General features: G+C 35.6%; 4 protein-coding genes across 4 annotated transcripts; 3 read left to right on the top strand and 1 right to left on the bottom strand.

Moving 5' to 3' along the window:
• Nucleotides 1-4704: 4704 nt before the first annotated feature.
• Nucleotides 4705-5424, bottom strand: MONOS_13759c2 (uncharacterized protein; the record flags this gene model as incomplete). Its single annotated transcript, XM_067866492.1, has 2 exons — nt 4705-5113; nt 5228-5424. 2 exons carry the CDS (start codon nt 5422-5424, stop codon nt 4705-4707), a joined length of 606 nt encoding a protein of 201 aa, XP_067732601.1.
• Nucleotides 5425-7567: 2143 nt separating this feature from the next.
• On the top strand, nt 7568-9031 carry MONOS_16371 (uncharacterized protein; the record flags this gene model as incomplete). The annotated part of the gene is made up of 3 exons (XM_067869281.1): nt 7568-7800; nt 7852-8033; nt 8982-9031. The coding sequence occupies 3 exons, from the start codon at nt 7568-7570 to the stop codon at nt 9029-9031; spliced, it is 465 nt and encodes a 154-aa protein (XP_067732600.1).
• Nucleotides 9032-9088: 57 nt separating this feature from the next.
• Nucleotides 9089-10480, top strand: MONOS_16372 (uncharacterized protein; the record flags this gene model as incomplete). The annotated part of the gene is made up of 1 exon (XM_067869282.1): nt 9089-10480. One exon carries the CDS (start codon nt 9089-9091, stop codon nt 10478-10480), a length of 1392 nt encoding a protein of 463 aa, XP_067732599.1.
• Nucleotides 10481-10870: 390 nt separating this feature from the next.
• MONOS_16373 (uncharacterized protein) lies at nt 10871-11782 on the top strand (the record flags this gene model as incomplete). The annotated part of the gene is made up of 1 exon (XM_067869283.1): nt 10871-11782. One exon carries the CDS (start codon nt 10871-10873, stop codon nt 11780-11782), a length of 912 nt encoding a protein of 303 aa, XP_067732598.1.
• Between the last annotated feature and the right edge of the window lie 1718 nt (nt 11783-13500).

The raw sequence follows: 13500 nt of genomic DNA, 5'->3' as shown, positions 1-13500 counted from the left end.
ATTTCTACCTCTGTTTGTCAAATAAATTTTTCTTTAAACATATATCTAATATTGTTTAAGAATAAAGAAGAATCTCAGTTTTTAAGATTTTTCAATTTTTTTGTTGATAAAGTGAAAGATAAAACACAAAAATATTATAATAAGTGTTCACTATTTTTTTATGAATTATTTATTTAAGTGTATCGCACTTTATTCAAGTGTCACTTCAACCATTTTAAATAACATGACTTCATTTTAGAAAAACCCAGTTCATTCAAATAAGTTGAATCTATTCAAATAGAAAAATTCTATTCACAATTCATCTAATTATTGGATATTATCTTGATTTATAAAATTATAAATGACATATTGTTCGAAGTTTAAAAAATACTACTTTGAATCATATAAATAAAATAAAATTACACAAATATTGTTTAAATAAATGCATCGTATATTTTTGTGAAAATAAAGAATTTTGAAATAAAACACCAACAAACATAATGTATTGAGAAAATGCACAAGAAATTTTATTGTAGATCGAGTACGATAATTGAACATAGAAAGAATTGAACAAATTTTAATAAATAATATCAACTTAATTAATAGCTGAATATGTATTTATTTGAATCAAAATATTAACTACAGTAAGTCATTAGTATAAATACCATATAAACAAAGTTTGGCTTATCATTGAACAAATTAAATACCAACAAACTTTAAAAAATATATATTAAACACTGCAGTTATAGCCCCGTTTTTGAAGCTTTTAAAAGTGATGCATAACAAACAATAATAGAATAAATTTCATTCCAAAAATAACAGACTGTAACCTTTTCTTTTGGAACGTCTGCTACCAAAAAAAGCATGCTTGAGACAAAACAGGTATCTGGCAGACGTATTCATAAAATTATAGTTGTAAATTAAAAGAAAGATAAATTGTTATTAAAGGCTTCTTGAAATATTTAATGCAAACCTCTCTCGCAAGTTGTGGTTGAGCTTGCCAATAACTTTTCACATTCTTATGGTTATGATCAAATGTGAAAAAATTATTTTGTCATGTGAATCACAAATATTTTTTAACACATATTGATTTTTTATTCACATATATAAAACAAATCGTGATATGATATTTTATTTTTATTGTTATCTTGTTTACAATATTTATTTTTGGATAATTGATGAATTAAACAATTTTTATGAATACGAATGTATTAGCGTTTTTGATTAAAAAAAATATAAATAAATAATAATAGGCATAGTCAAATTTTGAATGAGAGCTCTTCGTTCTTTGTTTGCAATAAGTTATTATTTTTTTCAAATTACACAAATATTTGCCAGTTCCGGGTTTGGCACCAGGTTCAGGGTTTGGCACCAATGGTAATTAATTATTTTCTATTAAAAACGAAATTGAGTGTAATCGCAATTGGATATAGTCGCAAAAAGTCATGCTAAAACCGATGTGATTATATCCCATTTAGACTGTCCTCGCTTATTCTCACAGAAAATGACTTGCATAACTTGATAAACTTCCAGTGCCCTCCCATCTGCTTTCGAAGTGACAGCCATTTGCTTGGATTTTTTTTGCAAAGTCTAGGTTTTCCTCTTCCTCTTCCTCCTCCTCGGAATCCCAATTACTATCCACCTCTCCATCAAAACACTTGGTCCGAGGGGATGCGCGAATGTTCCATTGGAGTTGTCTGTGTTTTTTCTGTGGCATGCAACTTTTATAACTTGATCCATATTCCGAAGAAAATGATCTTGACCGAGAGCTTCTCTTTTTCCGCTCTCTCTCTCTCTCTTTTCCTTTCTTATCTGTACACAATCTATTATCCTTGATGATGAAATTCAGGCTCAGCTCTTGTATAACTCTTCAATTATTTTTTGAACTTTTTCCATCATTGAAAGAAGATCAAATTCCTTTTCCTCACCATCCACGTGTAAGCTTCTCATTGGTTGTTGATCTATGAAACTTAATGACATCAAACTTCTCCTTTGAATTTGAGTTGAAGCGAAATCAGATTTCAAACCACCCATTAAACGTACTATTATCTCATCATTATTGTTGAGCAAACCTGCTCCTTGAATTTAATAATTCACTGAATTGCAAATTGTTGATCTGCGCCAAAGCTATCTTTTGCTTGGCAACCAGTTCGATTCGAAATTGCTTTCAATTTGCTTGTCTTGCCTTCTGAAAGTTGCATTGAAGAAAGAGGAAAACGAGGAAACACAAAAAGAAGTGGAACTGGCTTTATCATGTTCAAGTTACATTGATGATGGAACTGAATGAGCATTTCTATTTCCCATTTTTGATGAGATTTATTTTTTCCTCCTTATTTTTCATCAGAAAGTGGAACAAGAACTTTTCTTGGATAAGATGACAGAAATCATCAAAAATCACCAGGAGCATCACGATCACACTCAACTTGCTCATCAGTGCGCTTGGGAATTTTTGATTAATCGATAACACAAAGACAAAAGCTTGGAAAACTTAATTGCGAATGAGCTGCATTTTGCCAGAGAAGCATCAAGAGAACTGGAAGAACTGAGGAAATGTGTGGATTGGAAGAGAAAAAGAGGGGAGGAAGGGGGGAAAAAGACTCTGGAAGAGCTTGCTTTGATGAGATGGCTTGATATGATTGGTTCTTTCTTTTCTGATTGCAGATTGCCGAATAAAGAATTAGCTGAGCTTATCACAAGCATTGTTCAGATATTTCGAGGGCATAGGTTCAAACTCGTTCCTTTTGCAATTTGCGTTTTTATACGCTCAATTTATAACCAATTAATAGATAATAATTATTTAAAAACTTTTTATGGACCGATTTTTCGAAAAAAATATTTCTTGTTGAAAAAAATGATTTTTGAAAAATGACCCATAAAAACATGAATTTCATAAAAAATTATTCAAATTTAAAAGAAAATGTAATTTTTACACATCAAAAGTGTTTGCATTGTTTAATAGACTTATTTTATTAATTAATTTTCATCATGAAAAAATATAAATCATAAATGAAAAAATTAATTTTATATCTTTGATCTAACCCACAATAAAAATTTTTATATCTTGAAAAATTGATTATTCCGTTTTTGTTAAAATAGAACCAAAAAGTTTGGGATACGTTCACTTTTATATGTTAATATAAGTATGTTATTATATGCGCACTTGTTTAATATTGAAAACAGCTCCTTTTAACAAACAGAAAATCATATTTTTTTTCGTTTGAATGTTTAAAAGCTGCAAAATTCAAATTTCAAAAAAGGTTGCAATGGTTCGATAAATATTAGCAAAACCTCCTTACGAATAAAAAATGATAAATTTATTTGAATCTTTGAAAAACTGACATATACTTTCATTTTTTTTTTAACTTTAAATTCAGAATTTCTCTTTTTAAATGCATTGAAACCGGAAATTATTTGGTTTTATTAATCTTTAAATGTCTCTAAAATCATTTGGAGTTGAGAATAATTGAGAATTTGTTTTTGATAAGTTTATTTTTTTATTCTTTTCACATTTTCGTTGATAATTACATGTTATAGACTTAAATAGAAATGTTTTTTATTAAAACATTGAAAAGCGAGTTTAGGTATTTTTTCTTTGTAATTTTGATATTGTTTTTGAAATAATTCTAAAATGGGACGAAATATTTGACTTCAGGTATATTCATTGAAAAAATATGCACTTTTCATGGACTTTTTGAGAACAAAAAAAAACAATAAAAATTGGTCCATTTTTTGACATTCGTGAAATGTTGGAAAACTTTATGTTTTGATTTCAACGATGCCTGTTTGCAGATGTGAGAATCTAATTTATTTTGAAATCCGAGAAAACGAAACAAAGTGATAAGTGAAACAATTTTTTCTTGCTTTGTGCATAAAAAGCTTGAAAGTCCGTATTTTCCCCCAAATGTCTTTTTCAAATATATTAAAATCATCACTTTCTCAAAATTGAAAATAAAACATAAATCGAAAATGAATGAGATATTTAAAAACATGCAGCTCTTTCAAAACGATTAAAAACATTAACAACATAGTGTTTTGAAACAAAACAATTTGTTAATTGCAGTTTCAGCAAAGTGAAGAAGTCTCAATAAATAATGTTAAATGTTTTCTGATGCTATTCTAATTCTTTCTCCACTCATTGTTATTCCACGTTCTGGTGAATTGGTTATTGTTGCGTCTTTCATCAAAACAGAACTCTTCACAACATCCACAAGAGATCCATCCCATTTGCACATCTCCTCTTCTTCATTCAAATGATATTCATTTCTTTCCTTTGAACTCCCATTAAAAAGGCAATTGTCTATTTTCACATCCAAGCATTCACAAATCTCCATCATTCTTCCATTCTCTTTTGTGCATTGACATTTCACAAAGGAACAGTTCAGCACACTCAATCCTCTTTCAGCTCCATCCATCTTTATCACGCTTCCTTCAATAGCCACTGAAATATTCTCAAACATCATTTCCTTCATCTCTGCCTTCGCATTCTCCCCAACTCTCACAATTTCCCCCTCACACTCGATATTCAACGTTCTGGTTTCAGCAATTGACACACAAGATTCTCCACAGAATGACTAAGTGGTACAGCTGAATGAATTCCACTGAATGATGTTTCACTCATCTTCAGCTCCCCACTCTCGACATGAAGAATCATGCTCATCATCACAAGATCCATTGCTGACGAGCTGAAAAAGCAACCTGAAATCTCCAATCTCCCATCCTTCTCTTTCACAATGCTTTCCCCATTCTACCCAAACATCTCTCCATCACACTCTCATTCACAAACACAATCACAGCCCCTTCATTTCCCATCTCTTGAATTGTTTCATTAAAATGGACTATCGCCTTCATCTTCTTCATTGACTTCACACTCAAATCTCCAATCACACATCCCTCTCCCATCATCCCTTCCCCATCAATAACAATCATATTCGCAACACTCTTTTCAATGTGCCGAACTCCACACCAAATGCATTGGCATGGCTTCTCCTGTGCACCACACTGCCTGCTGTCACTCCCGTTCACACACACAAACACCTGAGAAGAACAATAGAATGTGATCAGCGGCATCAGATCAACATCATCCCTTTCCTTGTCTGACCCACATATCGAGTTCTCCTCCTTCAGTGCCTCCTGGCTGAAGTCCAGTCCAAACAGTCTTTCATTCAACTGTTACTCAATTGAGTTACACCGAATGAACACATCATTCCCAATGAATGCATCATTCATCACAAATCGGATGTTCTCCAACCTCAACCCAAGTGGTGGCATTTCCGTGTTGGTATTCTTCACTTTCGGATCAAGTGTGTTAATCATCATCCCTCTTCCCCTTCCATTCCCTGTCGAGCACACACACATCCCAAACGTACACCCACTCACTTTCACCTCCGAATCTCCTCTCTTCATCAGCATCTTCATCCCTTCTCTTTCCACACTCCTCTCACTCATTTCTTCGCTGTTATGCATCCTTCCATCACAAATCCATCAACAATCAGTTCTCACCCCTCAATGATTATCACATTGTATAGGATCTTTCCATTGGACAATGCCCCGCTCTCAAATGACACTGAACAGTTTGTGGTTTTGAGTGTTGATGTTGAATGAATGAATGCACTTCTTCTCAGATTCATCTGTCCTTTCACAACAAATGAAAGTCTCCTCATAGTCTGCAAACTCGAACATCCAAAAAGCCATTCTTATGTGAACGATCCTTCATCATTCACTTCCATGTTGCCTCCAATCGCATCCACAAATACACAATCAAATCCATTGTTGATTCCTGCTTCTGAATGGAATGAACATCCAGTTATCACCAATTCTCCATCTCTGTTTGAAATAATTGTTCTGTCCAAGTTGTCAAATCCAGACGCAAGTTGAAGTTGGATATTTGTCAATTCAAGATGATTATCATTTTCCATGAAATATTCCAGTTGACTTCCAATTGCCTTTTCAAAATTCAATATTGATTTCACATTCTCTTCTCCCATCTTCACATTCTTTTTAATCTTATAATTGGATATGTTGAATGGATCTCGAATTATTATGGATTCAGATATCTGAATTGTTTTATTTCCATTCCCCCTTTCCATGTTTTCCATCCATTTCCACATCATTTAGCATGGTTCTTCCTCGCGTCCACATTGCGCAACATCAAATTCACTGTTAGAGTTAAATAAATCAAATTCAAACAATTCTTTTTTTAATGGTAAAAAAAACCAAACTTTTATTTAGTACATGTTTTTATTTCTCAACATTGAGCTATTTTGTGTAAGAAATGTTTAATTTTGCAACATTGATTTATTTAAGCACGCCATGATCGAGCCTAATACAAAAAAATATTTATATACAAAAGAACAAATAAATATTTGCAGGAAAATAGCAAAATAAATATTTATTTGATGAAAAGAACCATACAAAACCTTTTGCGTTCCATTGCTACCAATTTTGAAATTTTAATCTTTCAGCTTAACAACATGGAAGTGAAAATGCATGCGTTTGTGTCACTGATAATAAAAGCTGTTTTCAATATTAAACAAGTGCGCATATAATAACATACTTATATTAACATATAAAAGTGAACGTATCCCAAACTTTTTGGTTCTATTTTAACAAAAACGGAATAATCAATTTTTCAAGATATAAAAATTTTTATTGTGGGTTAGATCAAAGATATTTAATTAAATTTTTTATTTATGATTTATATTGTTAATGATGAAAATTAATTAATAAAATAAGTCTATTAAACAATGCAAACACTTTTGATGTGTAAAAATTACATTTTCTTTTAAATTTGAATAATTTTTTATGAAATTCATGTTTTTATGGGTCATTTTTCAAAAATCATTTTTTTCAACAAGAAATATTTTTTTCGAAAAATCGGTCCATAAAAAGTTTTTAAATAATTATTATCTATTAATTGGTTATAAATTGAGCGTATAAAAACGCAAATTGCAAAAGGAACGCGTTTGAACCTATGCCATTTCGAGCAGCAAAGGAGAATTATCGAGGAATTTGTGATCAATGCATTTATCCATTGAGCAAAGCAGCAAAAAATAGAGCTGTGAAGATTGAAGACTTGTTGGAAAGCAAGCTGTTGATATTGCTTTAGAAGAGATTACACAATCACATGTGTTCGATAAACAAACTCCGGATTGCTTGAATTTTTTCAGAATCCTTTGCGAAAGATTGAGAAGCAAAAGAGAAATAGAAAGTGATGAAGCGAAAAGAAAAGAGTTGAAAAGGAAAGTGCTTGAAAAGATGGAAGAAGAAGTATACGAAGATTGTATCATCAGTTCAGTTGTCGCAAGATTACAAAACAAAGCTTTGCCTGTAAGTTGGTTCCATTCATTGGTGATTATTTTGTTTGTTGCTGATCCGTTGGCTTTTTGATTCATTTTGTGCTTCCATCTTTCCACTTCATTTGATTTGAACAAAATACCTGTTCTTTTTTCTGTTTTCAAGAAAAGTTGATGTTGTTTTTTCGATAATTAAAGTGCATAAGCACCTTAATAATCAAGAAAGTGTTTCATCAATTCCTTCTCTTTTTGAGAGACGCCACAATCTATGGGTCAGTCGCCACATTTGATCAATGATGTCTGCTTCGCAATTCCCTCCGATTGTTGGACTTACTCCGTCGGCTGATTCTGCAATGCAGCACAGTGGGGCGCAAAGCCAACCAGGGACCTTGTCACAACCTAACATCTTTTCTTCCTCTTCAATTTTTTCACCTTCTTCATCGGAAGGTTTAGCACAGGAGTTGACCCCTTCAGCTGACAGAAAGGAGAATGATGATGTGTTAGACATATCCCAACTTATTTGTCAGGAGTTTGAGGACATTTTCGGACAAACGCCGAATATTTCAATTTTTGATCTAAGGATTTCCCCTAGATCCGTTCAAGATGTTGTTGAGGAGTACAAGACACAGGATTTTAGCCCGTTGTTATCGCTTGAACCGCCCACTGCCAAGAGAACAGAAAACTGGATTAACGACGCATTAGATCAGGCGGGTTTCAAGGTGGAGATTTTTCTTTTCCAGGCGATAAAAGCTGCGCTCATAGGTTTAGCCGAGATACCGACTTCAAGTGAAGGTGCAAAAGAAAGGCTAGCTGACATCTTGATAATGATTACCAGGGCTCTTCAAGAGGCACGAACGGTTCGAATTCAAGTCAGGTTTGGTTTCAGGGCTGCCACAGCGATGAGCACAGACGCTTCAACGGGAATTCTCACAGAGAGACAGGAACTGATTCTCAAAGAAACAAGGCAGGAAGCCAAGCGAGAGAGAGGCTTCCAGAGACCGGCACTTCCTATTACACGTGTTCAGGCTCCTGTTAGAGAACAACCAGGAACACTTCAAAGAAGATTTAGTTATCCCATTTCTCACACAAATACACGGTTTTTTCGGAGATACCCCCGGTCCTCAGCCCCCACAAGAAGACATCAATTCGGAAGAAGGAGGAACCAGAGCAGTTGGAGCAGGAGACCAGGGGTGCGTCAACAATTTTAGGTCCAGTTCACAAGGAAACAGAGCAGAGGAGGCACATTGGAGGGAGAACCGCTTTGTTTCTCTCAGCATGGAAGCGAATCGGAGGAGAGAAATTGATAAGCAATGGAGTGCAGGCCATGTGGAAAAGCAAGCAGTCCAGGAAAGCTCTCAGCAGAGCCCAGTTCAAAGATGGAGCGTGTCTTCTCAACCAACAAAATGTCCAGGAATTCAAGAAAATATTAGAAGAACAGTAAAGAACAGGAGTTGTTATTCCAATGGAGCAGAGGGAGGTCAAACACAGAAACAATGTATTTCTCATTCAAAAGAAGTCAGGCAACTGGAGACAAATTCTCGATTGTTGGAGACAAAATGCAGTGGTGAAAAAAACACATTTCAAGTGCGACGGAGAAAAAACAGTTGAACGACTAATAAGTCGGAAAGATTACGCAGTATCCCTAGACTTGGAACAAGCTTATTATATAATTCCAGTTTCAAGAGAACTAATTCCCTATCTTGCTTTCAGATTCATGGGAAAAGACAACTCCTTCAAAGGCATGCCTTTCGGCTTTGTAGATGCACCGCGCCTGTTCACACATATAATGAGGAGGTGACAGCGGAGATAAGAAGAAGATGGGATGTCAGAGTCATTGCCTATTTGGACGACCTTCTTTTGCTGCATCAAATTCAGCAAATCTTGAAGAACATAATACAGGAGATAATCGTATTTTTGGAAAGTCTCGGTCTGCTGATAAACAAGAAGAAGTGCAACCTCATACCGAGTTCGCAGTTCAGTTTCCTGGGATTCGAATGGAACACAACCAGCTTCGATGTTTGCCTTACGGAGGAAAGAAAAAAGGCACTGAGAGAACTGTGTCGCTCGTGGGAGAGAAGGTGTTTAAGAGCCAAGACCGTCAGAGTGAAGGATTTCGCATCATTCGTGGGAAAGCTCAGTGCAACGCGCTTCGTTCTTTCAGACGCATCTTTACACCTCCAATCCATCTACAAATTGTTGCAGAAAGGAGTTACGACAGGCGGATGGGATGGAATGATGAAGCTGAATGCGTCAATCCTCCTGCAGATAAGAAAATGGAGATGGATGTTGATGAAGAACCCCAGACGCAGACTAACTCCAGTGTTTATTCCAGAAGCAGTTCTAACCACAGATGCATCAGAAAGCTCCTGGGGAGCAACCCTCAGACTAAACAGAATGTCACTAGATTGTCACAGTCGTTTTCCATTCGCGGTGAAAAACCAATCATCCAACTTCAGAGAACTAAAAGCTGTGGAACTTGCCCTAACACATTTTGCACCAATCCTAGCAGAGAATCGGATTTCACAGTTGCAACTTCGTTCAGACAACTCAGCAGTTGTTTTCAACGTGAACAGATGGAATGCAGGAAGGAATCTTCGCCCGACACTCAAAAGGATATAAACATTGAAGGAGAAATTGAAAATAGTCCTGAAAGCAGTTCATCTCCCCGGATTGCAGAACACAAGAGCCGATGCTTTGTCCCACCTGGAAAGAGCAGGAGACTACAGCATTACGGACGAAGATCTCTCTCAGATTCTGGAGGTGCTTCAAGTTACTCCGACACTGGACGCCTTTGCAGCTCAACACAACCACAAGGTCGAGCGTTGGTGCGGAATAGGAAGCCCATTGGGAGAAGACGGTCTGGCCTATCCATGGAAGAACGAGTGCGTTCTGGCACACCCCCCAATTCCACTGATTCCGATGACGATTCGGAAGGCCCAGAAGGAGAGAGCACCAGTAGTATTACTCCTGCCGAACTGGAAGGGGCAGAACTGGGATGTATTATTGGAGAAGACACATCATCGGACATTCGAATGGAGGAGTCTGAGAACAGTGTTGAGAAAGGGGCCATCAATGACAAACACAGGTGCATGTCTCCCTCCAGGCAGATTGAGAGTCATATTGATCAATCCACCAGAGAGAAAGGCGAGAGCTGGTGGAAAAGGGTGTTGGAAGAGAGATCTTTCCCAGTTTCATTGGAAGAGGAGTGAAAATCGAGAATTGCTCAGTCGACGTAGGATGGATATTTATTCGGCTTCGCGCATTTTGGAGAACAGTGGGAAAAGAGTGATATGGGCATAATTCCAGAGGATATTCACGAGTTGGCCGCTCGATGTTCGAGTATTTTCATTACACTCAAAGACAATGGAATGAAACTGTCATGTTTGCAACTTATCCGCTCAGCGGTCTCATTCTTCACAAGCTTGGTTTACAACACAAATTTTGGGGATATTCCGATAATAAAAATATTGATCAGAGGGTTTAGAAGAACGGAGATGACAAGAAAGAAGAAGATTCAAGAAATTTGGAATCCGAAGACCATTCTGACATTCTTTTCTAATCTTGGAGAAAATCAAAGCTTGAGTTTCTAACATCTGACAATGAAAGCCATTGTGCTCACCATGTTATTCACTGCGTGCAGGTTTACAGAATTGGAAAGAGTAAATATGGAACGATCCAGATTCGAGCAGGAAGGAATATATCTAGACACAAGGCTAAAAACATCGCTTAATCGAACAGAGATTGCAGTTCCTTTTTTAAATGAAAACCCTTCAATTTGCCCAGCTTCGGCCATTCAAGTTTTGTGGGAAGAGATAAAGAAAAGAAAACCAGATGGAAATAAATTGTTTTTAAATACCGAAACTTTTCATCCTCTTACAGTGAAAGGTATTAGACGATTGGCAAAGGAGACGTTGAAAGAAGCAGGAATTCCAGGCCATTTCACTCCTTATTCAATAAATGCTGCAACGCTTTCAACGCTAACGATGTCTGGAATTCCACCAACTCAGATTGCGAAGTTTGCCCGTCTTTCCCCTAGAACAGACACTTTGGTGAAGCATTATGTGAAGGCCAATCTAGCTTCAACCTTGGGGAAAGTGATTGCCTCAACAATGAATGTTCCCAGTGAAGAGTTAGCAAACAATCCGTGTGCAGAAAATGGTGTCAAGATGTGCGTCAGACCAGACAGAGACCAGAAGAACAAAAAGGAGAGACGAGAAATGGAATCTGGGATGGTTCTGAGGGATAAGAAGCGCCTGATGAAGCCAGGTTTGAGTGAGGAAGAAGCTAAAAATTCTGTTGAATTCCCTTCCAGAGTAGACGAGCCTGATGAGGAGATGGAGGAACAGAAGTCACTTGGAGAACAATTCATTATTCGAACAAAATCACAAGCAAAAAAGGAGGAAGAGAGAAACAACGCAAAGAAGACGCACACTGTGGTAGTAATGATGGCTTCATCATCCAACTTATTGATTCTCTCAAAAAGAGAAGGAATTGATGAAACACTTTCTTGATAATTAAGGTGCTTATGCACTTTAATTAAAAAAGAAAGTGGAGAATCAATTCCTTCCTTTGCCCACCACCGTTTACACTCCCACCCTTTGAGGTTCTGTTTTCAAAACTGTTGATGTTTTTGTTGTTCCTTCTCTTTGCGCTTTTTGGTTTTATAAGCGTAAAGCGGTTTTTTATCCAATTCACCAAAACACACAAATGGGCGACTGACCCATAGAATGTGGCGTCTCTCAAAAAGAGAAGGAATTGATTCTCCACTTTCTTTTTTAATCAACTTTCTTCGTCTTTTGAATTTGATTTTTTTCGCATTTCAAATCCAATAAAGAGAGTATTTTTTTATTTCTTTAAAACATAATTCAACTTTTTTCCCTCTTCTTCAAGAATACCAAATATTTGAAACAACCATTTGTGATTCCTTCCTTCCTTCTTTCTTTGCTTTGCTGCTTTCCAAAGTGTGTTGAAAAAAGACTAAAAATACTCAAATGCTTGCAAAATTGCGTTTTGAAAAATATAAAAAATTAAAGATATTTTTTGAGTTACAAAGTGAAGTGCATTTCACTTTCTCAAGAATGAACAAAATAATCAGAAATCTCAAACGATTAATAATGGAATCCTAAGTCAAGGAAATCAATAATTTCTTGAAAGCTTGTGATAATATCTTCGTATCCTTCTTCTTCCATCTTTTCCAAATACTCTTTTTTTATAGCCTTTCTTTTCGCTTCTTCCCTGTCATCTTTCTTCTTTTCTTTCAATTTACTTGAAATGTTCTCAAAAAATTCCAAGCAATCAAATATCATTCCGTCATCCACTGTCTGTTGCTGAATTTCCTCAAAAACAGCATCAATAGCACCACTTTTCAAAAAAGCTTAAATTTTCACAATTCTTCTTTCAGTTGCTTCTCTCAAGGAATGAATGCACCAATCGCTTATTTCACTTTTGTTTTCTCTTGCAACTCGATATATCTGAACAATTCTGATGAAAAGACAAACATATTCTTCAGTCTGCAATTGACAATAGCGAAAATAAATCTCAATTGTTTAAATCCATCTCCTGAATACCAGCACTTCATTCGCTTCTTCTTTTCTTTTCCAATCCACACATTTATTCAGCGCTTCCAATTCTTTTGTTGCCTCTCTCGCAAAATGCGTTGCATCCACAATATTATCTTCCAAATGTCTGTTTTTGAGTAATCTGAAAATTAAAAATTTCCAAGCCGACTGATAGGAAAGGCAGGAAAGGTTTCGATAATTCTGATGATATTAGATCATTTCTTTCATTTCTTCTAAATACGGCTTCTTTTCTATTTTCTGTTAAAAAAAAAGAAAGAAAAAGAAAAAAGAAAAGAAAAATACAAAAATACAAAAATACAAAAAGAAAGAGAAAAAGAGCACACATGATATCCTTCAATGTTGCTCAATGCTAGCAAAGCAATTTCCACTTCTTTTCGAGTCTCCTCACTATCATCTTTGTTCAAAGCTGCTTTCAAAAGGCTAGACAGACAAATTGAAAGCAATTCCTTTCTAAGGTTATGATAACTGAGCATTGTATAGCATTTGCAAAGGTCAGCCAAAAGTTTTTCATTCTTTTCTTCTTTTTTCTCATTTTCAAAAATAATCATTTCGGCAAAACTTTTTCCCAATGAAGAATTTCCAAAATTTGAGTTGGATGTGCGCTTTAACATTTCACAATAGCCAATGTGCTTCAAAAGCAGAATCACATT

The sequence above is a fragment of the Monocercomonoides exilis genome, assembly GCF_001643675.1.
Source record: "Monocercomonoides exilis strain PA203 chromosome Unknown scaffold9-1957334, whole genome shotgun sequence".
In the NCBI taxonomy this organism is placed as follows: domain Eukaryota; phylum Preaxostyla; order Oxymonadida; family Polymastigidae; genus Monocercomonoides; species Monocercomonoides exilis.
The sequence above is the reverse complement of the archived record's forward strand: the minus strand, read 5'-3'. Positions and strand labels throughout refer to the sequence as shown.